Source organism: Heteronotia binoei, chromosome 13 (genome assembly GCF_032191835.1).
Source record: "Heteronotia binoei isolate CCM8104 ecotype False Entrance Well chromosome 13, APGP_CSIRO_Hbin_v1, whole genome shotgun sequence".
Taxonomy (NCBI): domain Eukaryota; kingdom Metazoa; phylum Chordata; class Lepidosauria; order Squamata; family Gekkonidae; genus Heteronotia; species Heteronotia binoei.
Window position 1 is genome coordinate 36,259,411 of NC_083235.1, and position 27,750 is coordinate 36,287,160.

General features: G+C 43.8%; 1 protein-coding gene across 1 annotated transcript; it reads left to right on the plus strand.

Annotated features, from left to right (window-relative positions):
• The first annotated feature begins 1,489 nt into the window (after positions 1-1,489).
• On the plus strand, positions 1,490-26,322 carry MMP19 (matrix metallopeptidase 19). The gene is made up of 9 exons (XM_060252009.1): positions 1,490-1,883; positions 6,837-6,925; positions 11,886-12,016; positions 13,624-13,839; positions 15,885-16,130; positions 19,758-19,886; positions 20,697-20,861; positions 24,064-24,191; positions 25,305-26,322. The coding sequence occupies exons 1-9, from the start codon at positions 1,785-1,787 to the stop codon at positions 25,533-25,535; spliced, it is 1,434 nt and encodes a 477-aa protein (XP_060107992.1). The 5' UTR covers positions 1,490-1,784; the 3' UTR covers positions 25,536-26,322.
• The last annotated feature ends 1,428 nt before the right edge of the window (positions 26,323-27,750 follow it).

The window sequence follows — 27,750 nt, forward strand, 5'->3', positions numbered from 1 at the left end:
GCTTTGCTGGGTGGACTCTGTGTCATTATACCCTGCTGATGTCACTTCCACACTGTAATTTCAGACCAGTCACAGACTTTCAGCCTAATCTACCTCACAGAGTTGTTGTGCAGATCAAAAGAGCGAGAGGAGAATGATGTGTGAGCTGCTTTGGTCCTCACTGCAGAGAAAGACTGTCCTTTTCCTAGGTACAGACTGCAGGCAGAGGTGGAGGAGATGGAAAGCTGAAGTCAGAGAAGCAGATCAAAGTAGGTTGATTGTTGGCTGGGAAGGAGCTAGGGTTGCCGACTGCAGGTTGAGAAATTTCCAAAGATTTCAGGGGTGGAGCATGGAGAGGGTGGGGTTTGAGGAGGGGTGGGACCTCAGTCAGGTACAATGCCATAGACTCCACCCTCCAAACCAACCACTTCCTCCAGGGGAACTATTTTTGCCACTCTCCAGGTTTGGGCTGGAGATAACTTAGAATTACAACTACTCTCCTATTGTTACTGCTGCTGGGAAGCAGAGAGGGTTGCCATCTCGAGGTTGGGAAATTCTTAGAGAGTTGAGCAGTGGAGCATGGAGAGGGTGGGCTTTTCCTATGTAGAGGCTGCAGAGAAGGGGAAGGAGATGGAAAGCTGAAGTCAGATCAATTCCCCTACAGAAAATGGCTGCCTTGGGTAGGTGGGACGACACCAAGGTTTGCGGGAGTGAATGCCTTCATTTGGGGGAGTGGGTGCAAAGACAGCAAGGGGGGGCAGTCAGCCAGAGCCTCTTTCTAGAGCCCGTTGTATTCCTCCACACTATGGGCCTCATTCCTCCTGCTCTTACAATGCTATTATATTACAAAACCAATTCCAAAACCAAAACTCTTCCTAAAACACACACACAAATTATATACCCAGAAGTATTATAGCTGGATTAAAAGTAGTTAAATATCATAGTGAAGCATGGGTTTCACGCTAGTAGGGTATAATGGAGTGCTCAGTGGACATCCCTCCACTTTCTGATAGCCCTGAACCAGGGGGAGGGCCTCCAAACCAGAGGATCCCCTCCCCCAACTGGGGATTGGCAATCCTATTAACCAAACCCTTTCTCAGTCAGGAGTTGGCAACCTGAGGCTTTCTCTGAAAGGTACGGTCCAGATTGCTTACTGAGGAGAGGGAAGCAGCAAATATGAACTTCAGTACCTTAACTACTTGACAGTGGCTAGGCCAAGGCTGAGTTTGACAACAGATTTTATTCATATAAATTGGAGCACAGAACACTAAGCAGAATTCTTTGAAAGCAGAGTTGCAGTTATGGGAACAGAACCTTGCTTGCAGCAGAGACTTCCTTCTTCTGCCTAATATAATGATTTAGAGTTGCCTGCCAACTTTTATAATTTTTTGGCTGGCCCAACTCCAGTACCACAGCAGCCTTTCTCTTAACAAGGGGCTCACAGGAAGGCCTGTGAGAGGAAGCTATTATGGTTGGCTTGTTCCTTGAGAGAATCTTTATTCTGCAAAGGGTTAACACTCCTGGGGGCTCCAGGGTTAGGGTTGCAACATGTTTTGGTTAGAAATGACTCATTACTGCTGCTGGGAGATTTATAAACTTGGGAAAGGGGGAGGGAAGGCCTGGATGGATTGATGGAACAGAGAGGGCAGAGCAAAGCCTGAGCTAGGAGAAAGAGGAGGTGGAGAGACAGATCCAGAACTGCTTTGGTCAATTTGCAAAAAATAAAAAGGTTTTAAAAGAGATCAGTAAGGTGTCCAGGGCTTCCTAAGAAACTGTTGCTGGTGAGGACTGCAGAGAAATTAGGCATGAAGATGCCATGGCCAAAGCTTCTCTTCTTAATCTACACTTCTTTCCTGTCCGCCAAAAGTGCAGCTGTCAAACGGGTGGAGGAGAAAGAAGCCCTGGTATGTAGACCTCTGATGATCTCCTTTCCTTTCAGGATCCAGCCTGTGCTGGGGTTCATTTGTGCATAAAACAGTGTGAGCAAGCTGGATAGAATTTCTAACTTGGTAGCCTAAACTCAAACTTTTCTGACCTTGCACTTTCTCATAAGCTTCGGTTCTGATGCTTGACTCAAGCTTCTCCAAGCCATCTCTAACCTGGAACTTTCCCTTTTCCAACTAAACTCGTAAATCACACTTTGTTTGAAGGGAGGTGTTCCTTGGTTCCAAGGGAAGCCATGGTTGTCTGAGCATTTTCATAATGTCAGGAAGCAAGCTATTCATTCTGCATGAGGATTAATAAAATAGTGGTGAGAAACAGGTACACTGGCTTTGGGAAGAGCATGCCACAAGATATAATAGTGGGTTTTCATCCTTTGAGTATTTTGTGGCCTGAGTGCAGATAGAAGAGTGGTGCTGAAGCACCAATTTCTGCAGTAGATTAACAAGTCACTTTGGATTCCTTTGAGGTCTGTCACAAACACAGGCAAGCTAGGGATTTGGAGATGTGCAGAAAATTTTAAAAGCAAGTGCATACAAATATGCTATTTTCTTTCTCTAGCTACATATCTACCACTGCACTGCTTGTAGAGACCTCTTCTTTTCCTGCTTGTGGCAACCTGATCATCCAGATAATTCATAATGATAGAACATGACATTTTCCACGTACTGAGGAGGTCATAGTGAATAAGTTAAGAGATTCAAACTGGGTATGAGCAAGGAGTTGTCATAGGTGGAAGAGCAGGGGGGAAAACAGTAGCATACAGTTTAAAACTGCTAGCTGCGACTGTTTAAAAAATGGGTACTGAATCCCTACAAAAGACCAGATCAGAATGCAGGATCTCAATTAAAAACAGCAGATTTTCTGAAATGACAGTGACTTGGGATGAGCTATGGAACTTTAGATGTGATGGAAATTTATAGAGGACCTTTAAAATATTAGTCTATTTTGTATTGATTTATGGATTTAAGATGAAATAGGAAGGTTCTGAAAGAGAATAAATTTCTCAGCAATTATGCAGTGTGGGATGGCCTCAGGCATATGGAAGATGCGGGGTGTGATTCAAGAATAAGGCATCCTTTTGAAGTGTAATCCAATTGGGGCTTCATCTAGTGACCTGTGGACACAAGGACTGTGGATTGCACTCCTTCCAGACCCTGGGAAAATTTATTTCCAAAGATTCAGGATGTGCATGGACTAATAGCCACATGGGTTGGAAGGCTGCAGTGAAAAGAAGGAAGGAGGTAAAATCACTCTCCAATAAGGCAGAAAGGGTAATTTCACCCCTTTTCCACTTTAGCCTCCTAATCCACACGGCTATCAGTCCACACATATCCCTTGAGTCCAAGAATAAACATCCCCAGAGTCTGATTGTTAGAGGACAGGAATGCAGGAAAGAGCTGTGGCTGTTGCCACCTTCTACAGAAAGATGACTAGATTTAACCCATTGTTAGGAAGGAAACAGTCTGCACTGATTAATCCTCTGGGGGATGTCTATAATGCTGCCATCAGGGCTTTTTTTGTAGAAAAAGCCCAACAGGAACTCATTTGCATATTAGGCCACACCCCCTGACATCCCCATTGTTTCACACAGGACTTTTTGTAGGAAAAGCCCAGCAGGAATTTATTTGCATATTAGGCCACACCCCCTGGCACCAAGCCAGCCAGAACTGCATTCCTGTGTGTTCCATATTTTGTGGCAGTGTTGGCTTATTGTTATGGGCTTGTCCTGTTGGATCTGATGGGAAAGTGAAATGCAGACAATTTAAAAACAGGAATACATAATGAAAATGGATGACACTGCAAAAGTAATAGACTTCTTCAGACATTATGTCCCCATGAACTGGGAGCCCACAGACCCCACATATTGGGAGCATGTGGTTTCCACGATACCTCTGATACACACAGTGGCCATTTCATATTAATTGGGCAACATATGGATATTTCATGTGTGCAGCTAGCTGCATGTACGTCACATATTGTAAACTAGTAAGCCTGCATGCAGCATGTATGTCCCTGCCATCATTGAGAACCTTTCACACCACCATCACAGACTGGGAAGATCACAAGGTAGCATCAAATCAAGAAAATCAATGTCCATGTTTTAGTGACTTTCATTCCTTCTACCCCAAAACATGACAGTTTGGTAGAATATCTTGTTCTTTGAGAATGAGACTCCATTGGGATGCAAAACTGGAAGATAAATAGTTGCACAAAATCCAGGAAGGCAGTTTTGCAAGAAGGATGCACATGAGTCTAAACTGGGTGAGCCTTCTTTTGTATGAAAAATTATTCATTATATGCTTTGTTTAAGAAGCTCAGGGTTATGAACCTCTCACAATAAACCCATGGGTTAGAGATTGTAAATTACTTCAGACCTTCTAGCAAATTCCATGGCTGAGCAAAACTGAACTCTATATCTGCTACATCACACTGACTCTGTATATATAACAGCATACAACCTATAGAATACTATCTTTTGAAAAAATATCCTATCCTTTTTGACATTGCATACCATTCAAGCAGCATTAAATGGTTGTGGGGAGTAATCATGTAATTGTAAAATGTAGAATTATATGAACAAACAAAGAAGCATTAGAAATAATTACTATGAAATGCCTGTAGCTAAATATGTTGTAAATAGTACGATGAAAACCAACTCTTGTTGTTAAAATGTTAATTAAAATAAGACATAATTTTGTCTTCATTCAGACTTTGCTGCAAGCGGCAATTAAATTTAGATTGGGCATGAACACAGCTTGTGGCTGGTCTGTTCCTCCCATCTCCCTGAGAGTGTGAGCTTTAACTCAACACTTCCTGGTTTGATCACGCTCCAGTTCAAACTAACTACTGAACGAGGGCAAGGGGCACCTCCATGAAAAGTAGTTTGTTTATACCCAATAAATAGAAATTCTAAAGTGGGACTGAGGTTTAGAATCCCAAATTTGTCAGTAGTAATCACGCTCTAGTTCAGGGGTAGGGAACATTGGCTCTCCAGATGTTTTTTGCCTACAATTCCCATCAGCCCCAGCCAGCATGGCCAATGGCTGGGGCTGATGGGAGTTGTAGGCAAAAAACATCTGGAGAGCCAATGTTCCCTACCCCTGCGTCTAGTTCATCAGTGCCTCTGTATTTGGACGTCACAGTGGTTCAGACCAGAGTTTTGAATTCACCTCTGCTCAAGGTGGGAGGGAAAAGTGCAGACATGGCAACGAGCTGTGTTCATGCCTGACCTCGGTTTAATTTCAGCTTATAACAACTGAACACAGCCCTAGTAAAATGAAATCATTATGTATTTTTTAAAAATCACATCTGGGAAATGTTTGCATTTGTCTTTTTGCTAACTAAAGTAGATGACGGTGAGACTATTCCCACTTTATAGCTAGAGACAAAGGGCCCTCCAGGAGTGAAGAAATGGGGCTTTTATGAATAAACATGGACTTGCAAGGGGCATCTTTTCCCTTCCACCAATATTTCCTCTTTCCCTTTCCTAAAAGCCCCCATTGCATCTCTTCTTTTCCTGTTTCCTTCTTTCCTATAAGCCAACCTACCTTTACCTGCCTCCCTGTCTTTCTCTCTGTCTGTCCTCCTCCTGGAAGCATGTACTTGGGAGAACTATGGCTGAGTTGTGTCCTGTCAACTGCTGGGTCAAGGCCAGATGTGCATTGCCAGGCACTGGCCTCAGTTCAATGGTGGGGAACCTGCAAGGACTCAAGGGGAGCACCTTGTTTTCTCTCATATCACCACCCTACACTATTTGCTCTTTCCCTCCTCCCAGCAGCTGCCATATCTTGACCTATCCCTGCTTCCCTCTCTCCTTTATATGCACCAACCAACCTAACTTTTATCCATCCCCCCATCTTCAGCTATATTTCTATTTACTTCATTTATATCCCACCTTTCTCCCCAATCGAGACCCAAAGTGGCTTACATCATTATCTTCCATTTTATTCTCACAAAAACATTGTGTGGTAGGTTAGGCTGAGAGTGTGTGACTGGCCCAGGGCCACTCAGCAAGCTTTCATGACACACTGGGGAATTTGAACTTGGGTCTTTCAGATCCTAGTCTGAAACTCTAACCACTGCACTATACTGACTAAGTGGGACAGTTGTTATTAATAGTAGCAAGAAGCCAATACTGAGTGAGTCATGCAAGTTGCACAGTATCAAGCCATTCAGTGGTTGCTTCCAGCCCTGGCCCCAATGAATCCCACCTTAAAGGCCAAAACAGCCCTGGAAAGGGCCCTGTCCCTCCCCTGCCTTTAATGACTGAAAACAAGGCTTGAAGGCTGGCAATACTGTGTGGTTGCCTAGCAATGGCCACTGAGGGCATTCAGTTTTTAAAGCTACCTACAACACAGCTTCTATTACTGAGGGGTTAGTCCCCCCCCCAGTACATTTTTTTAATTTCCACTTTTTCTGCAAACCTGAGGCATTTTTCTGGTTTGTAGAAATATCTGTCTTGTCTGTTAATGTCTCCAGTTTTCAGATTTAAGTATCCACAAGTCTGGCCATGTTGAAAATTAGATACATTGATGATGTTGGAGGATAAGGCCTAACAGGACAGAAAGGTAGACATGGGAATTATAATTATTCTTTGTTTCCACATTAGACTATTAAGCTGGGAAACGAGACAAGGAGTACAAAGTTCTCTGTGTAACTCCATTGCTGCCTAATTACCTTCTTTTCCATAGTTTCCATATAAAAGAAAGAATGTGCTTCTCAGGAGATAGCAAACATTGTGGAGAAAGTCATGTGACAGTGGTCTGCCCACCAAACTCTCATTACCACAGAGACAGATTGTCTCCACCAGAGGACCAGAACACCATATCCGCCTATCTGTCTAGTTTTTTTGGACCATGCTAATGAATTAAGTCATTGTGGGTGGCTTGATGGAGTATTTTTTGCTGTTCCAGGAATACCTGATGCAGTTTGGCTATCTTCAGAAGCCCCTGGAACAGGTCACAGATGACTTCACAAAAGAAGAGATTGCAGATGCAGTGAGGTAAATTAGAGCCAAAAGAATCAAAGTCCAAAATGCAGCTTGACCTTTCAATGCAGGTGGTGCAACCCTGTCATATATTTCCTGTGGAAGTCCTGTTCAAAGCAGGAAGAAATTCTAAACCCAGACATTCTGATGCCTGATACACTTCCCAATATCTTCACCTCACCATCCTATAGAACAGTGATCCCCAAACTTTTTGAGCCTGTGGATGACTTTAGAATTCTGACAGTGTGGTGGGTGCAGTTACAAAATGACTGCTGCAGGAGGCAGAGCCAACCACAAAACAGCTGCTGAAGCTTTCCTTCAGTCACACAGTGAAGATGCTTGTGCTGTGGTAGCAGTTGCTATCAAGGCATTTTAAAAATCTGCACAGTCAATCAAATCGCCAATGGCCAATTAGAAACCTTGCATGGCAAAAGCCCCACCTCATCTGGTCACACCCACTTTCTAAAAACACCTGGAGGGTGCCAAGAAAGGTGCTGGCAGGCACCATGTTGGGGACCTTTGCTCAAGAAACTGGGGAATATAATTAGGGTTGCCAGGTCTCTGTTGGAAAATACCTGGAGACTTTGGGGATGGATCTGGGAGGGGTGGGATTTGAGGAAGAGAGGGGCCTCAGCATGGTACATTGCCATAGAGTCCACCCTTCAAAGCAGCCATTTTCTCCAAGGGAATATACTATAAGACAAATCACCGGTAAAAAATACCACCCTCACACTTACCATGTGTACATGCATTCTATTTAGTGCAATTTATAGATAAATGTAAATAATGCAGCTACTTAAAGCTGAAACACAAAGCCAAAACATAAAGTGTCCTTTTCCTCCCTCAAGTTTCCTCTTCACAATCTTTGTTTATCAGGCAGCCACCATTCTTTTCCAGTTCATGAGTCCACAGTTTGGGTAGAGCCTTAAGTGTTCATCTGTGAAACTCAAACTGAGAGAATAAGGAATCATATCCCCAGGATTTTCCATGGTTTCATGCCTCTATCCTTCCTCAGCCTTTTCTTTCGAATATGCTGCTATTTTTTGAGCCACAGTTCATCTATATCAAACATGATCAACGCATGTTGCTCAAAATTCCTGTTTGTGGCTCTTTTCACTGGTGATTTGTCTTGTAGTATATTTGTCATTACATCGGTACCTGTGATATATCATTTTCTCCAGGGGAACTGATCTCTGCCAGCTGGAGATCAGTTGTAAATACAGGAGATCTCCAGGACCCACCTGGAGGCTGGCAACCCTAATAGAATTCCCACATCCCCCTTCTGTTGTTACCAGTGGGCATGAGAAGAACAAGACTGTCATATGATTGCAATCAGTGGTCAAAATTAAAGCCATACTAAAAAAATAAATCCAGATTTGTCAACCTTCATTACAGGTAAGTTGAGCAAATGAATCCAGTTTATAGTCATTTTAGGTAGGTAGCCCTGTTGGTCTGCAGTAGAAGAACAGGATTTGAGTCCAGACACCATAAAGACCAACAAGGTGTCCAGGGTATAAACTTGCTAGAGTCAAAGTTCCCTTTGTCAGATTCTTACTTTGACCATTTCCACTGTAGTGAAATTCCCCACATTGACATTTTTAAAGCTGCACATTATATGAAATTTTCTGTAGCAGATTTTTCCTCACCAGGCACAAACCCAAAGTTTTCTCCTTCTTATCTCATGTTTTCAGAATCCCCAGTTTTAGCGAGTTCCAAAAATGCAGAGTAAGAAGGAGATAACTTTGGGTTTGAAGCTGGTGAGGAAAAATCTACTGCGGAAAATTGCACATTAATACATGGTTTTAAAAACGTCAATGTGGGGAATTTCACTGCTGCAGAAATGGTCTTTGTCAGTTCCTAATTGTACCTGATGAAGAGAGCTTTGACACTTACAAAGCCATAGAAATCTTGTTGATCTTCAAGGTGCCTTTAAGGATCTTTAAGGAATATAAAAAAAAAGCAGATCTACAGGCCCCACTTCTAAGATTTCCATGTTTTGAAAAGTATAATTGTACTCATAAGATCTTGTTTGGAAAAGAAGGCTGAGATTCTCCATTGCACATTGTTCCAAATCTTATTTGTGCGTAGTCTCATTGCAAAACAGCATGAACATCCTTGACAGGGGCATATATGTTATAAGAGGCAGCCATTTGCAGACTGGGCCCCAGCACAGTCCCAGGGACACTCTGTTATGCCATTCCTGTGCTAGCCCTCATACAGCAACGGGCTCAGGGGACACCAACAGACATAAGGACATAAGAGAAGCCATGTTGGATCAGGCCAATGGCCCATCCAGTCCAACACTTTGTGTCGCACAGTGGCCAAAAAACCAGGCACCATCAGGAGGTCCATCAGTGGGGCCACGACACTAGAAGCCCTCCCACTGTGGCTCCCCTCCCACAAGCACCAAGAATACAGAGCATCACAGCCCCAGACAGAGAGTTCCAACAATGCGCTGTGGCTACTAGCCACTGATGGACCTCTGCTCCATATGTTTATCCAATCCCCTCATGAAGCTGTCTATGCTTGCAGCCACCACCCACCTCCTGTGGCAGTGAATTCTATTTGTTAATCACCCTTTGGGTGAAGAAGTACTTCCTTTTATCAGTTCTAACCCGACTGCTCAGCAATTTAATAGAATGTTCACAAGTTCTTGTATTGTGAGAAAGAGAGAAAAGTACTCCTTTCTCTACCCCATGCATAATCTTGTAAACCTCTGTCTTGTCACCTATCAGTCGACGTTTCTCCAAGCTAAAGATCCCCAAGCATTTTAACTTTTCTTCATAGAGAAAGTATTCCAACCCTTTAATCCTTTTCTGGACCTTTTCCAATGCTATAATATCTTTTTTGAGGTGCAGTGACCAGAATTGTACATAGTATTCCAAATGAGGCCACACCATCTATTTATACAGGGGCATTATAATACTGGCTGATTTGTTTTCAATTCCCTTCCTAATAATTCCCAGCATAGCATTGGCCTTATTTATTGCAGTCGCACACTGTCTCAACATTTTCAGAGAGTTATCTACCACAACCCCAAGATCTTTCTCTTGGTCAGTCTCTGCCAGTTCACCCCCCCCCCCCCAACTTGTATTTATAGTTAGGATTTTTGGCCCCAATGTGCATTTCTTTGCACTTGGCCACGTTGAACCTCATTTGCCACAATGATGCCCACTCGCCCAGCCTCAACAGATCCCTTTGGAGTGCCTCACAATCCTGTCTGGTTATCACCATCCTGAATAACTTCGTGTCATCTGCAAACTTAGCCACTTCACTGCTTACTCCCAACTCCAAACCATTAATGAACAAGTTAAAAAGCATCAGACCCAGTACTGAGCCCTGCGGTACCCCACTGCTTACCACCCTCCACTGCGAAAATTGCCCATTTATACTCCCTCTCTGTTTCCTATTAATTAGCCAGTTTTTGATCCACAAGAGGCCTTGTCCTTTTACCCCATGACTCTTGAGCGTACTAAGGAGCCTTTGATGAGGAACTTTATCAAAAGCTTTCTGGAAGTCAAGGTAAACAACATCTATTGGGTCCCCTTTGTCCACATATTTGTACCCCCTCAAAGAACTCTAACAGGTTAGTGAGACAAGATCTTCCCTTACAGAACCCATGCTGAGTCTTCCTCAATAACTTTTGTTCATCAATGTGCCTATTAATTCTCTCTTTGATAACAGTTTCTACCAACTTTCCAAGAATGTAAGTATTTTTTGTGCCTGTTGAGTTTTTGCTTTATGCATCTCCGCCTCCTCACACCTATTTATCTATGGCTAGGCTTGGCTTGCGCACAGAAATAAGCAGCTAAGGAGCCCAGTGAGAACGCAATTCTAACTTATGTAAAGAGCCCTCTGTTTATGGGCTTTAAGAAACATTGTGTGCGCATAACCTATAACAAAATTCCAGGTGGCCATTTCCCCCCTGTTTATTTATTTATTTTACAAAATTTATGCCATGCTTTTCTGCATTCATAAGACCACCAAGGCGACTAATAAATTAAAACTTACATAATAAAACCATATCCTTAAAAACCCATAAAGCTAGCCAAAGTCACATCATAAAAAAAATTAAAAACCAAAGTTAAAATGCATACAAAACTATAAAAACAGCAATCAAAACACTGAGCAGGAAGAAGGGTGTGAAATAGAGAACAGCTACTCCAGGAAGGGGGTGATTTGGATGGAAAAGTGGCGGGACACAGGGGCCACTTAACTTTTCCTGCCTTCCACTTCAGTCCAAACATCTCAATCAAAGCCAAAGGCTAGGGGAGGGCAATTTGATGCAAAGAGCCAAAGGATGGGTTAAGAGCTCCCCACCCCACTCCTGCCACAGTGACAACCCCCCAAAACAAAACCATCTCTCTGTGTTCCATCTTGTGGGCAAAACCAAGTGCTGCCCATCCTTCACCTCTTGCACCGCTGAAAATAGGGCACCTTGCAAAAATTAATTGGTCATCAAGGACATACCCTTTCTAAGCAATAGAGTTGCCAGCTCTGAGTTTGGGGGTGGAGCCTGGGCAAGGTGAGGTTTGAGGAGGGGAGGAACCTTGGCAGGACAAAAGAGAACACCCTCCAGAGCAGCCATTTTCTCCGGAGGAACTGATCTTGGTCACCTGGAGATCAATTATAATAGAGGGAGATTTCTAGATGCCACCTGGAGGTTGGCAAGGCTACGAGGCAGGGATATTGTTCTTCTTACTGTCATTACATGTAACTAGTGACTTATTGTACTTCTAATCCTTTAAAAATTTGATCTATGTTACTGACCATAATGACCTTCTGTGCTACTGATTTCTGAAGGTTAATTTTGTGTATTAAGTGAAGGGGATGAGTTGGTTGGTTGGTTCTACTTCGTCCCTAAAAACTACAACCCCCTTCTGACTCCCGCTGGATCTTGCTTTATGGGGAAGTGAGGACCCTCGCACCAGGATTAGGACTCATTCTCCTCCCTTTTCTGCTTCTCTTCTCCTAGGTCTTTCCAGATGGCCTCAGGACTGCCTGTCACTGGTCAAGTGGATGCAGCAACCCTCACGCAAATGCGGCAGCCCCGCTGTGGTGTCGAAGACCCCTTCAATGAGAGAACCTTTAAATATCAACTCCTGGGTAAGCAGTCCTCAAACTGCTGTATTGAAGCAAAACAAGGAGTCTGATCAAGGATCTCTTGGTATTGGCAGAGCTGCATGGGTCTAGAAGGATATGCTCAGGGGCGTCAAACTCATTTGTTATGAGGGCTGGATCCGACATAAATGTGACCTTTTCGGGCCAGGCCATGCATGTCATAAAATGTAATGCCAGGTAGCAGAGATATAAACTTTATAAAGGACACAGACAAACACAAATAAAGATTTTTTAAAAACTTATAAGCATTAGCATTTGGTCTTACTGCTTTCTTTGTATCTCTCCCGTGAGATCCAAGGAACTGGACAAAGTTTTGCTTCCTTCCCCAGGGGACTAGGAGTGGGGGGGTGGCTTAGCCAATAGAAGGAAGAGAGGCTTGGCTCAGTAGCTCTCCTCCCCCCCGCTTCTTCCCCATGGGAGGAGCCTCAGCCAATGGAGAAAACAGAGGCTTTGCTCTGTAGCTGCTGTGCAATTGAACAAGCCTGGCAAGGCAAGCTGTTATGCAGAAGGAAGCAAGAGAGAGGGAGAAGGAAGCAGATGACAGCCAGTTGCTTGGGGGCCTCATGGGAGCCCTTTGGGGGGCCTGATCTGGCCCCCGGGCTGCATGTTTGACACCCCTGCTCAAAGGGGTTGCAGAAAAGGGAAGTGAGTTGTGTTGTGCTTGTGCAAATTGTAGTTTGAAACCCTGAAGTATGATGGGAAGCAGGTTCAAAATTCTTAGGTCAAAGGTTAGAACAAGACTGAGATAGATGACTATTATAGTTCCTTCCTATATATATGGGGTCACCACAAAAACACTACTGAGTGTTTACAAAGAGCAGGCAGAGACTGACTTAGCTGGTGGTTGGGATGTGCATGCTAGGCTGGGAAATTCTTTGAGAATTTGGGATGGAGTTTGGGGAGGGAAGAAAGCCCAGCAGGGATGTGATGCTAATAGATTTGCCAGCCTCCAGGTGAGGTCTGGGGCTCTCCCACTTTTACAACTGATCTCCAGCTGTCAATCAGCTCCCCTGGAAAAAATGGCTACTTTGAAGGGTGAACTCTGTGGCATTGTACAATGCTGAGGCCCCTCTTCTCCCCTCTCTCTCCTGGATCCACCCCCAAAGTCTCCAGGTATTTTCTAACACAGACCTGGCAACCCTAGATGCTATAGAGTCTGCCCTGCAAAGCTGCCATTTGTTTCCAGGGAAACTGATCCTCTGTAGTCTGGAGATCAATTGTAATTCTGGGAGAACTCCAGTCGCCACCTGAAGGTAGCAACCCTATCTGGTGACTTCCCTCCCATCTGCTAAGGATGGTGAAAAGAGAGAGGCACTAAGAAGCTAGGAGGAATGCCTGAGATGGTGGGGCACTGGCCCATATTTCCTAATGGACCATCCCCATCTCCTCTACAAGGAAAATGGATTGTGAACCCACTCTGAATCATGAATTGGGGTCAGGAGGCGCCAGTAACCTCAGTTATGAAAGTCAGTTATGATAAAAAAAATTAGGCTAGAATTCATCTTCTTCCTGTAACCAGGAAGGACCTCATGAATCCTGCACAGCTTCCATCTAGCACAAGCAGATCATCTTGCTTTGGTGTCTCCCTGCAGGTCGCTGGCGCAAGAAGCGTCTAACTTACCGGATCTACAGCCACAGTGTGGGCTTGGGGGCTACAGCCACACGCAAGGCCATCCAGACAGCTTTCAAGTACTGGAGTGACATGGCACAGCTCACCTTCCAGGAGGTGCGGACCGGCCGTGCTGACATCCGCCTCTCCTTCCACGGTTCCTCTCCTTGGGGCTGCTCACGGCCCTTCGATGGGCCTGGTACGGACCCCAAGCATACTGGGTGGGGGGGAGTTGTATGGAGTTTGGAAGGGGGCGGTGGGGAAACCAAGGAGTTGGGTGCTTGGGCAGTATGTTACAGGAACTGCAGAGGATAATGTGCTATATGGTTTGGATGCAATGGCTGTCAAGGAAATATTGTAGAGAGAGAACCTGTTGGAGGTGCATATAATTAGTAAGATGTGGGATGAGAACACCTGCATGCCAGTGCATAGAGGGGAGGGAGTGCACATTCCAGCCCACGACTGCTAAACCTTAAGGTTTGTAATATGCTCCCCCATCCCCGAAGAAGCCCCCAACTGAGACACCCTGACTGCAAATTTCATAGGTATCCAGTCTGAGGACCACACCCTCCCCTATTGCTGATATCTCGGGGTGCTTGCCAGTTCAAAATCCCTTCATCTTGTGCTTTTCTTGCCTTCCCAGTTAGGATGTAACCAGCTTTGCCAGGCCTATTTATCCCTCACTCCCTCTGACCATGTGGAGCATGCAAAGAAAGGCCTCCCTCTCTGCCAGTCTGAATGAGGTCCAAAGAATTCCTGCTCAGGCCCAAAACCCATTGACTAGCTGATCCCACATGGTCTAAAAAGAGGGTGGGTGGGTGGGGAGCTCATACTGTGCCAAACTGATGCTGACCTGGCTGGTGAGCCAAACCTTCAATTGGCCAATATTCCCACGTTAAGCCCCAATTGGCTCCTCCTATCCTCATGCTTCCTTTGAGGAGATGGGAGGGGAGGCAAATTCCACCACCCATTCCAGGGCAGGCAGCGTTCTTGTAGAGAGAGAACCTGTTGGAAATGCGTATCATTAGAAAGACGTGGGATGGAAATTTTCTGGCAGGCCTTGTGCCAAGGTGGATTGGGTTTAAATCAAGATGTTTTCAATCAGGGCTTTAAATCACCATCCAAAAGTCTTGGCCTAAATAACTGATTGTAACCTATTCATTGTTTGCAATGGACTTCCCTTGCTGTATCTCATTGAATGTAATCATTGATATCTGCCGAGTCACAGCTTACACAAAGCCCTTGCATGGATGAAACATTCCAGTTCTCATCAAAATGAATCTTTTAGTACAGAAATATCAAAGAGTTAGAATAAAACTTTGTATTTGATGTACCCCCTAAATAAACTTTCAAGTGGTTGGACAAATTGCTGACTGATTGGAAGCTTTAAAGTAAATTTTTTTGGTGGATCCTAAATATTTGGAATGGAATCAGAAGCCAACAAGAAAGGAAGAAGCTAGAACTCAAGAAGCCCATTCCATGGATCATGCCTGCAATAGCTTTGTTTAGCTTTCCGTTATGATTAGTAGGAGTCTCCTAATACCACAGGCAGTTTAAATAGGGTCCTATTAACATGACAGAGGTTAGGGGTGTCTTCCCCAGTTGTTTTTATCAGGGCTTTTTTCGAGCAGGTACACACGTGAACGCAGTTCTGACTGGCTTGGTGTCAGGATGTGTGGCCTATATACAAATGAGTTCCTGCTGATTTTTTCTACAAAAAAACCCCTGTGTGAAACAATGGTGATGTCAGAGGGTGTGGCCTAATATGCAAATGCATTGCTGCTGGGCTTTTTCTACCTTTAAAATGCCATACGTAGTAGAAGTGTGCATTAATGTATATTGAGAAAATAAACAATTAGATGTGCTAAATTTGAAGTTATGGACATGGTTAATCTGCTTTGAATCAAGGTAATTTAATTGATAGATATTTAATCTAACTGTTAAATCACAATAAGATTGTACTGTGTTGCAAGAGATAGTGGGCTGCATACTTTGGGGGAGTTTGGCAGAATCAGGCTGTTACATACCAGGGAAGAAGGCATGTAAAAAAGGCCTCTGTACTGCACACGACTATTGAAAGGGACACTGTCTTGCAGAGAGTCTGCTTGTTATTTAGAAGTGGGTTCCACAACAGCAAAGCTTCCTTTCACACACAGGGCACACGGGTGTGGGCCAAGTAGGCCAGGTAAGCAAGTAGGCCAGGTAGGTGGTCACACATCTAACTCATTCCTTCCTCTTCCTCAGGACATGTACTGGCCCACGCTGACATCCCTGAATTAGGCACAGTTCACTTTGATTCTGATGAGAAATGGACAGAGGGAACACCACATGGGGTCAACCTGCGTATCATTGCTGCCCATGAGATTGGCCATGCGCTGGGACTAGGTCATTCGCGGCACCCGGCAGCACTGATGGCACCCACCTACAGCGGGTATCAGGCACGCTTCCACCTGCACCCCGATGACGTCAAAGGCATCCAGGCCCTCTATGGTATGGACTGAAAGAGATGGAGACTGGAACAGGGAGTGCCCTGTATTTTACTGGGGTGGGGGCTGCTGGCTTCTGTACACAGCTTGTGTGAGTAGGAAAGAGATAAGATAAGAGGCCATGTCCACATAAAAGATAAGATGACAAGCAGCAAGGGATTACTTAACTAGGCACCTGGAAGAGGGAGATGAGTTCTAGTTTGATATTTTCTATGAATAGGCTATTTTTGTGTCATTTTCCCCCCATAAGGGAATGATCAGCCATATGGCACTACTGCCCCATTGTGCTGTTTGAAGTGGTACAGTCCAGGAATGGTTCCATCCACCCATCTGCTGTTTGTGTACCACAGACCTCAGATACAGACAAAGAGCCCTTTAGCTCCCTTCTCGTTCCCAAATAGCAACAAAGACCCTTTGAGAGAGCCACAGTCTATGTGACAACAACAGCAGACTGTCAGTATAAACCCAATCATATATAATTCAGGAAACGGGGAATTTTTCAGTCCAGAGGGGTGTGCAAGTGAGGGAAGTTAAACCCTCTCTAGATCCTCTTTCCCTTACTTGCCCCCTCATAGTTTTATTTCTTAAATTTTAGCCTCCCCTTTCCACAAAGAGCTTAGGGCAGCTTGTTCCCCTATCATTTTATTAATGATCCTGTGAGACTGGCCCAAGGTCACCCAGTGTGCTTCATCACTGAGTAGGGATGGGACCTCACATTGCCCTAGTCCCTTAATCTAGTAGTCCAACCTTTATGCCACAGTAGTTCTCTAAACCAGGGGTCCCTAACCTTGTTGAGCCTGTGGGTGCTTTTGAGAACAGGTTATGATTGCCAACTCTGGGTTTAGAAATATGTGGAGATTTGAGGGTAGAGCCTGGGAGGGTGGGCTTTAGGGAGAGGAGGGACATGAGTATAATGCTATGCAATCCACCTTCCAAAACAGCCATTTTATCCAGGGAGAGTGGAATAAAGGTTTTACTAAGCTTGCTACCTATGTAGTGTGGAGATCAGTTGTAGTTCCAGGTGATCTCTAGTCTCCATCCTGGAACAGGTAGTGCCAGAACAAAATGGCTGCCACAGAGGCTGGGTCTAATCACAGAATATTGGGAGGGTCAACAAAATGTTACAACATACCAAGCCAGGCATCCACCTGTTTCCAAATGGTTGTTCCTTGCAGACACAAATTTCCTTCTCCTGCAAAATGGAGAAAAGACAGGACTGGCTGTCTGTTATGGGGAAGAAGCAAGCAGGCATCCAAGAACAAATAGTTGGACATCAGACACCATGTTAGGGATCACTTCTGCTAAGAAGTGTCTCTGTTCAAATACTCTTCTCCAAGTAGGGTTGGCAGGTCTGGGTTGGAAAATACCTGGAAAACTTGGGGGGTGGATCTGGGAGAGGGGAGGAACCTCAGCATGGCACAATGCCATAGAGTCCACCCTTCAAAGCAGCCATTTTCTACAGGGGAACTGACATCTGTAGAAGATCAGTTGTAAAAGCGGGAGATCCCCACCTGGAGGCTGAACAAGTTCAGCTCACCAAACCCTCCAACCATATGTTCCTTTTATTCTAAAAAATGAAACCTGCCTCTTGTTTTTTGGTGTTTCATGCAGGGTTGCCAAGTCCCTTTACCACTGTGGTGGGGGACTCCTCTCATGCGCACTTTGTGTGTGCGGCATGATAACATCACTCAGAAGTGACATCATCATGCAGGGCACATCATGCTGGGGATGCTCTAAAGCATCCTTGATGTTACACACACACACAAACTTATATATATGTTTATAACATAATATATCGTTACTATTTATGGCCCCATATAGCCTCCTATTAAAACTTTTATATATATATTTTAGGAGCCATGTGGCGCAGAGTGGTAAAGCTGCAGTACTGCAGTCCAGGCTCTCTGCTCAGTACTTGAGTTTGATCCCGGCAGAAGCTGGGTTCAGGTAGCCAGGTTGACTCAGCCTTCCATCCTTCCGAGGTCGGTAAAATGAGTACCCAGCTTGCTGGGGCGGGGGGGGGGGGGAGTGTAGATGACTGGGGAAGGCAATGGCAAAACCACCCCGTAAAAAGTCTGCCATGAAAACGTTGTAATGCAACATCACCCCAGAGTCGGAAATGACCGATGCTTGCACAGGGGACTACCTTTACCTTTATATATATTCGATAATATTCTCTTACTTTCTTAACATTATTGTATCAATATGCTCTACTATGGAATATGATATTTACTTCACTAAGTTCAAAGTTCAAATTTATTGTTATAGTCAATGACCAGCTCACTCAGTCAATATACGTAAAACATTTGAACACGAGACATAAACAGAATATGATATAAGTAACCTCATTAGGGCCATTATAAAAAATTTCATGATAGCAACTTTACTAAAACTTTTTAAAGAGCCATATAAATCTTTTGTACACATTATAAAGAAGCACAACCTTACAATATTACAAAGAAAATCCATCCTATGAACACCTGGATATAGGGTCATTTAGTCTTCCTCAGGAGTATTCCTGTTTTCTTCAAAGTTATCAGCCTCTTGTTACAATTCAGTGTTGATACTAGAAGCAAGCCAGGCCTTAACCTCTTATCCAAACAGATGCAAGTGTCTTCTGAATTTGGCTGCCAAAATGCTCTCTGCAACCTACATGAGCCTATATCCATGTGCTCATGGGATGGACTTTTCTTTGCAATATTGTAAGGTTGTACTTCTTTATAATGTGTACAAAATATTTATATGACTCTTTAAAAAGATTTACTAAAGTGTTAGCCAGGATATCACAGCCTCCAGGTGGTGGCTGGAGATCTCCTGGGATTACAACTGATCTCCATGTGACAGATATCAATTGGGGACCATGAAATCTGGTGTTATGGAAGGGGCAGAGGGGCTACCCTGGGGGCCAAATTGCACCCTTAGACTGCCAGTTGCTTATTCCTAGTATGGCTCACACATTACAAAGTGTGTCCTAGAGATAATATCAGTTTCCATTTCCCCAAATGTAATTTAAGACAATGGCAGGGGGAAAATGCTTCACACAATTTATCACATTCAAGATCATTTGAAATGGGTGCTCAGGAGGTTATGAGCTGGAAAGTTATTATTTTTGTCTGTAGTGCTCAAAGAAAGCAAGTTAGCCTTTCATTTATGTCTTTATGGAAGGGTGGATGACTATGTTGGGAAGATGTAGGGTTCTCATGACAAAATATAAATGATAATCCTAAACCTTTAAAAAATCCTGCTTTCCCCCCTGATTTATTCCTTTTCCCAGCTATTTTTCTTTTCCCCTCTTGTCTGCCTTCATACTCTGCCTTGGCTTGTGAATCCCCTAGCAACAGGAAGGCCTGTTTCTCATTATGAGGAGCATGAGCCTGGGCTAGTGGTTTTCAAATCATGAGGTAGGCCACAGCTTCCTCTGATCAGTTACTAGGCAAGGTCTGAGCTCCTTCCTGATGCCTCCCAATGAGGTTCTGGTTGGGCACGGCTGAATGCCAACATATCAATGCCATGTTGCTTGCTGCTGGCCAAATATTTTTTTTCCACTTCCCTCTTCTCATTTATTTTTCGCTGCCCCTACCCTTTCCCTACCAGCTTAACCCATAACTAGAGTCTCTGTTCATCCATACAGGCAAAAGAACTATGCCAACAACAACAACAGTGACCTCTCCTCCTGCTCTCACCACTCTCCCCGTCATCTCCTTGCGGCCTAGTAAAGTCCCTAACCCGTGTAAAGATGGATTAGATGCTATCATGTTGGGTAAGTCTTCTCTATCCCAACCTCTAAATCCAGACATAACCCAAGAAAATCACCACAGGCAAGTGTCTTTTCTGAATATCATTGGCCACTGTCATTTTCTCATGTGAAATAATTAATTAGCCTGAAGGATTTGTGAGACAGTGAAATAGAGGGGAGGGGGGCAGGCTGGAACGTTGCCTGTGTGAAGGATCCTCCACTCTTTTAGCTAGTAGAGAAGGCTGCCTGATGTGGCTGCTTCCGAGGGCTTTCTGACGATGGAGCTGAGGATATTTATGGTTGAAGGGAATTGGCAGGGATATATGTTTTGAATGTTTTAATGAAATGATTATTGGATACATTTCTATAGTGGGTCCCCCCTCCCATAATTCTTTGAAGTGAATTGTTTCTCTTACGTTTTTCACAAGCTGCCCAAAGATTGTTGAATGAATGTGATATAAATATTTTAGGTACATTTAAATACATTGCTGAGTTGGGAAAGGAATAAAAAGTTCTGAAGATAATATAATAATGGAGTAGGAGAGTGGGACCATGAAAAGTGTAGCCATATGTATCGACAGAAGAAGAACATATGCTAGGAGATCTACTATGATATTTCTCCCAAGAATCTTGTGATGTAGACTTTCCCACTTAATGACATCTGAGAACTGCTAACTTTTAATGTACTCATGAAAGTGGACTAGGGGTAAAATTAGATCTTCTAGTGTTATATCTGAAGTTGGGTGTGGAACAAAGTGCTGTGCCCACTTTTTAGAACTGAGGGAATCATGAGCATGCTGAATTTTCACTATTTGACTTTTAACCCTTTTCTAGGACCATATGACAAGACCTATGCTTTCCGTGGTGATTATGTTTGGACAGTGACAGACTTTGGTGCCAACCCACCTTTGAAGATCCAAACTCTATGGAAGGGGCTGCCCGGATGGCTGGATGCTGCTGTTCATTCTCCCCGGACTGGCCGCACCTATTTCTTCAAAGGTATGAAAAATCAGGAATGGAATTGAGGAATAAGCTTTCCCTAGATTGCCTAGGTCGTCTCAGGGGATGAGGAAATACACTCAAAATAAACATTATACCTCAGATTATACTGTATACGTTTTACACACAATTCCTTTTTGTTAAAACTTGTAGATTTCTTTATCAAATTAATCCTTTCAGAAATTTATGTGGCCATCAAGTCGCAATGCAATTATAGTGACCCCCTAGGGTTTTCAGAGCAAGAGATGTTCAGAGATGGTTTGCCTTACCTGCCTGTGTAACAACCCTGATACTGCTGGCTGGTCTCCCAACCAAATACTGACCAGGGCCGACCCTGCTTTGCTTTCAAGATTCAATTAGTTCAGACTGTCCTGGACTATCCTGGCTGCCTCAGATTTCTTTAAATTAATGTGATAGTCCATTTAATGAAGGACTATTGGCATTTCTGATCTTCATTTATATCATCAAGTATATCTGTTAACTTGTACTAATTACTGGAATTGCTGCTCTCCATTAGACTATCCACCTCGGGCTATTTTGCAGGCTTTTTGTCTGTGGCTCCTCTTTAAAGGAAATCTGTGGCCCCTCTTTAAAGGAAATTCTTGCTAAAAAAAATCTGTTCCTCCTACAATTTCTTCAGCTAGAAATTATGGTGTATAATGTCACAACAATATCAATTTGATCCCTTTTCATATGCTAAATTAACACTATGGGCCAATCCAGATTTAAAAGCTGGAGAGAAATATATATTTTTAGGAAGCTTAGAAAGATAGGGGGATTTTTATTTTGGCCCAGTTAATGGACTATGATGATGAGTTTGTAGTATTAACTCAACCTCTGTTGAATGGCAATATTTACAACTACAACACTTGTTGGTATCTAAATGTGGCCCTGCAGCACTAAGACCGATTCCCCACTCACCTTTTTCCAGTCTTGTAGCTCCTTTTTCCGCAGCACCTCTGCTGGATTTTCCACAGGCTGCCCTGGGGGGACAGCAGGCAGAAACTGGTTTTCATAGGTTCCTGCCTGCTGTGGAGGGAACTTGAAGAGAGGTAGAGCAAGTCACTGCCCCCAGGTAGGGTTGCCAATCCCCGGGTGGGGGCAGGGGATCCCCCAGTTTGGAGGCCCTCCCCCCGCTTCAGGGTCGTCAGAAAATGGGGGGAGGGGAGGGAAATGCCTGCTGGGAACTCTGTTATTCCCTAGGGAGATTTATTCCCATAGAAAAGCATGGAGAATTGATCCGTGGGTATCTGGGGCTCTGGGGAGGGCTGTTTTTTTAGTTAGAGGCACCAAATGTTCAGTATAGCATCTAGTGCCTCTCCCCAAAATACCCTCCAAGTTTCAAAAAGATTGGACCAGAGGGTCCAATTCTATGAGCCCCAAAAGAAGGTGCCCCTATCCTTCATTATTTCCTATGGAAGGAAGGCATTGAAAAGGTGTGCCGTCCCTTTAAATGTGATGGCCAGAACTCCCTTTGGAGTTCAATTTTGCTTGTCACAGCCTTGATCTTGGCTTCACCCCTAATGTCTCCTGGCTCCACCCCCAAAGTCTCCTGGCTCCACCCCCAAAGTCCCCAGATATTTCTTGAATTGGACTTGGCAACCCTACCCCCGGGGCAGTTTGTGCGAAATCCAGCAGAAGCACCACGGGAAAAGGAGCAATGAGACCAGAACACGGCAAGTGGGGAATCAATCTAAGTGTTTTCGGAATCACCCTTCCTCTTGAAAACTCTCAGTGAATCAGCAAATGGAAGCTATAATATCTGCTTATAAATATTTGATGTCAATTAATGAATATGATCTCCAGAGTCTCAGAAATTAATGGAATAAGAAGCTGGATTGCTCTGTTTTGAAAAAAAACAATGAGATATGGTTCTTAATTTTATACCTGTTGTTTCTATGGACCTTAAGCCACAACTCATTCAGCAAAAAATTATATTTAGAATATACCAGACACCACAGTAGGGTTGCCAGAGCCACCCTGACCCCTGTCAGGAGAATACGATTCCCAGGCTAGGAATCTCCTGGAGATTTGGGGATGGAGCCTGAGAAAGACAGGGACCTCAGTGGGGCACAATGCCACATCATACAGTCCAGTCCACCCTCCAAAGCATCTGTTTTCTCCAAGGGAACTGATCTCTGTAGTCTGGAAATGAGCTGTAATTCCAGGAGATCCCCAGGCTCCACCTGAAGGCTGGCAGCCCTACAGTGACTTTTAAGGAAAGGACTAAGTAAAATGTCTAATTATTGGTACTGTAATTTACAAGACACATATCAAACATATGCTTTGGGCCTGTCCAGTTATTTTGTCTTTTTGGGAGGAAGTAATTACTCATATCAGTTTTATATTAGAATACTCGTTGATCTTTGAGGATGCTCATGACTTTTAAAATATTTGCCTGTCCCTTGGAGATTAACTGATAGTCAACACAAATGGGCCCTCTGTGCCTTTACTATTAATAATAAAAGACTTATACTGCAACACTGGAAAGATAAATGCCCACATCCAGTAAACCAATGGATTGAGGACTACGACTTTATCAGCATTTTGGTATATGTGCAGACTCTAATCTCAGAGAACTGGGTTTGATTCTCAGTTCCTCCACATGCACCTTTTGAGTGATTTTGGGTCAGTCACAGCTCTTGAAGGAGCTGTTCTCTCAAGAGCAGTTCTTGAAAGAACTCTCTCAGCCCCACCTACCTCACAGAGTGTCTGTTGTGGGGACAGGAAAGGAAAGGAGATTGTGAACTGCTCTGGGAACGGCAGGGTATACATCCAATCTCTTCCTTTTCTTCTCATTCTCCTCCTCCAACATATAGACAGTTGCACATGGACATATTTTTAGATATTTGGAAATCTTTTATAAAGGCTTATTTGTAGACTTGCCAACATTGTTGTTGTATTGGTTATATTTTTTCTGCTTTTCTGTTTGAGACAATTTATTTTTAAAAAATAATTACAATGTACTTTGTCTTAGGAGGCCTTTTCTTGATAACAGCCCTATTCTCTGTTGATGCTTTTAAAAATTATTATTATACACTTTTCTCATCACTGCTTTCCTTCTGGGCACCCTCAAAAGTCAACATTTAAGCCAATCACAAGTGTTTCATATAAAGTGCATTCCTGTTATCATGTTAGAGACCTGGAGCCTTATTTTGCTTTACTTCCTCTTTAATTCATATTGTTCATTCTGGTTACTAAGGTACTAAGCTGTGGCGTTACCAGGGTTTCAAGCTGGATCCTGGCTATCCAAAACCACTCACCCGTATCCCACCTAAGATAGATGCTGCCCTCTACTGGCCAAGAAACAAGAAGCTCTTCTTCTTTAAGGTACCCCCCCACACACACACACACCTTCAATTACCTATCCTCATGCACAATTATATATTTTATATTATATCCTCCATTACCCAAAATGACCTACAGTTGTTAGATAGCACTGAAGAAGGATATAGAATTTTTTAAAAATTAGAAAAGAAGGTTGTGAGCAGTCTGGACAATAAGGGTGATACAGGCCAGGCCTTTGTTGCCACAGTGGTTCTTGTTCTGTGTTGTTTAAAATTTTCCTTTTCTTGGTTCTTGTTCTGTGTTGTTTAAAATTTTCCTTTTCTTGGGTCTGATCCAAGAATCTCCCGTGTCTTGATTTGTTGGTATTTGATGGAGAAAGAAGCCAGAATTCTGGGGCATTCTGAGATCTTTTTAGTAGGCCCAACATATGTTTTTGAAATAGAGGACTTGACAGGTTAGGAGGGTGAGAGAGAGGCAAAGAACATATAATTGGATTAAGCAACAAAATAAGTTTGGGGAGAAGACACTATCTGAGGGGTGCGGGTTCCTCAGGTGAATGGAATTTCACTGTGTTAGCTTGTCACAGGCAGAATGATTCTGCCTTTTTATGGCCCTCAAGACAATTTTTTTTTTTACAATTGTCATTATCTAGTTTTAAACTGAAGAGGTGTTTCTTTTTAATATCCCTTTTTAAAAAGGCTCTGGGCAACTTTAAATGTATGTAAATGAACACTATGTTCTGTTCAGTGGCACCTTTAAGACCCACAAAGTTTAATTCTGGGTATAAGCTTTTGTGTGTATGCACACTTCAAATCAAACTTTGTTCTGTTGCTTCAGACCAACATGGCTACCCACCTGAAACTACATTCTTTATCTGTCTGGGAAAGTGGGCAGTCCCCTCAAATTAGGTAGATCAAGTCCCACCGCAGTCCTTGTTATCACTCTGAGCGTTCCCTGGAACTGGCTGCCAATGCAAGGCATGTCAGCCTTTCACCATAAACATTCCAGTCTAAACAGCCACAGCCAACTGCAGCTTTTGATTTAATTCTAGAAGTTCAAGTTCTGTGTATTTTTCTCCCCCCTCCCCGAGGTAACACCAAAAGCAACTAAAATGGTGCACTGACCTAAAGTGTATTTATTCTTCTCTTTCCCTAGGATACTAACTACTGGCAATGGGATGAACTGGGCTTGAGCCCCTTCATCACTCAACCAAGGAAGATCTCCAGCCTTTTCACAGGAGCCCCGTCTTACCTGGATGCTGCGTTCACCTGGGAAAACGGCAAGATGTACCTTTTCAAGAGGGAGAAATACTGGCGGCTCAGTGACCAGCTGCGAGTGGATAGAGGCTACCCTTTAAGCACAGCTGAGCGCTGGATGAACTGCTAATGTTACCCACAGGTGTTCAAGCATGCTCCCTGGGACTCAGAACAAGTTCCAAGACTAAGTAGTCAGGATTTTTTTAAAAACAGAGCAAACAGCATCCCCTACAGGTGGCACTGAGGAACAACAGCTCCTCTGGAAAGGGAATATGATTGGGGAACATGGAGATGGAAAATAAGTTGACACCTTTGTAGTCCTCTTGTTCCTGATGGACTTTACACTGACAAAATAAACACACACTTTTCTTTTCTAATGCCAGGGTATGTAAGCATCCCATTTCCTTTGACATCAGCATGAATGGCAGCAGGGGCTAGCCTGGTTTCAGAACAGGTGAAGGTATGTGATGGAACCAGAAAAATGAGAAGAGACATTTCATTTAAGGGTTAGCCATTCTTAAAAGCGGTGAAGGTGGTGCAATAGAAGCATGATGTGTGAATGCTGATCCCACTGCAATATCTCATCAGACAACTGAGCAGGTTTTTAGAGCAACACATTGTTGTCTACCCCTCCCCGCTATATACACACTAAAAGGACTGGGTATTTTTAAGGAAGGCTAAAATTTCAGCAGAAAGCATTGGAATAGGCTCCTGCAAAATACACACAGAGCCCCTTCCTGCCCATGTTTGTGGTTACTAGTAAGGAATCAGAGGGCTATTATAGATTGAGTAGCTTGGAATACAATCCCAGGATCTGGCAGTATCTGAAGATGCTGGTGCCCAGGATGTGAGCAAATGTATCTGGGTGGTGGCATCATGTCACATGTATTCACAATAAAAAGTTGTGATCTTGTAAATGTGTGTGTGTTTTAGCAGGGTAGAGGGAAGACAGAAGTCAGCATCCTGGCTCTTGTCTACCTTTCTTTCTGCTCTTATGCAAGTTTCTAGTGTTTAAGGCTTCAAGAACAGGCTAAAAAAATATTTGGACAATACCAAGTAAGATGGGGATAGCAGTGAATGATAAACAGGTCTTGCCATTGCTCTGGTTATTTTGCTGTTACCTTTTGCTTGCCAGGAAGAAGGCAAACATATGAATATTTGCACAATTAATGCAAGACACCAAGTATTCTTAGCACAGTTTCCCTTTATTCTGCTGCTGAATTTACACATGCAACATATATCTAGCCCTGACCAAACCTCTTGGTCACTGAGGAATGTTCTTCTTCTAGTCTTCATTGTTGCTATCAAGAAAAATAAGAGGTGCTTCCTGTAAGGAGGGGGTTTAGTTCTGCTGTGTGAGTGTGGTCTCTTCTACTCCCCCCCTCCTGTATCACCTGGGAACGTAACTGAAGTTCTTATTATAACTCCAGTGGAACTCCACAGCACTACTCAAACTCTCAGCCTTAGTTGCAAAAAAAAAAAAATCTAATTAAAAAGGAAGGTTGCTTTCATGGGGAGTTTCCCTGTGTAGAGAGGTGGCTGTCCCCACATTTCTGGAGAGTCTCCACAGAGTGTTGTTTTCTTCCCAAGTGCCACGCATGGGGCTGCCAGGGCTCCCTCCTTTGAATCAAATCAAAGGGAAATATGGAGAGCAGCTGCAGGAAGAGTGTCCCTATGTGTGCCATTCTCTCCACCCTCCTTATGATACTCTGACTGCATTATGGGTGAAAACTTCCACCTAAGAGAGATTGCTTGGGCCTGAAGGAGCATCGGTTGCTTCTGTATCTCACTGCACTCACAGTAGCCTTCCCTCATCCAGCTCTTGGTTGAAAACTGTAGGGATTTGCTGCTCTGCTTTTCAGGAGGGGAAAGGAAAGGAAGCTTTCCTCCCATGCAAGTCCTGCAGGACTCTCTTTCAGGTTCGGAACTGCCATCTAAGTTCTCTCCTTTCTCATTTCCTCTTCCACCTGCTTCTACATCCAAAGAAAACACCTTCGAAGCAAGGACCTGAGACCAAGGTCCAGCCCAGAACTTTGAAAATCACAACTCTAATGTGGCATGTAGGCATTCAGCCCTGTCTCCCCAGGGCCACGGAAGGCGAGGAGGCCCAGGGAGAGGCCCGATGCAAGCAACACCTTCTCCATCTTGGCCTTCCTCAGTTTCTCCCCACAAAAAAAACAAAACAAGGAGGGGAAGAAGCGCATCCCTTGCCTCACCCACCAAGGAGAATGATGAGCCCCCGACATAGAAATAGGCATTCTTACCATTTTACTTTGGAATTCATGAAGTAGAAATACAGATGAAACCAGTTTGCAGAATATCGACCATACAGTACAATCCAGCTC

Coding starts and splice junctions, on each gene's coding strand:
- MMP19 (XM_060252009.1), top strand. CDS start 1,785: ATGAAGATGCCATGGCCAAAGCTTCTCTTCTTAATCTACACTTCTTTC. Junction 12,017..13,623: donor CTTTAAATATCAACTCCTGG/GTAAGCAGTCCT, acceptor GTCTCCCTGCAG/GTCGCTGGCGCAAGAAGCGT. Junction 19,887..20,696: donor ATTAGATGCTATCATGTTGG/GTAAGTCTTCTC, acceptor ACCCTTTTCTAG/GACCATATGACAAGACCTAT.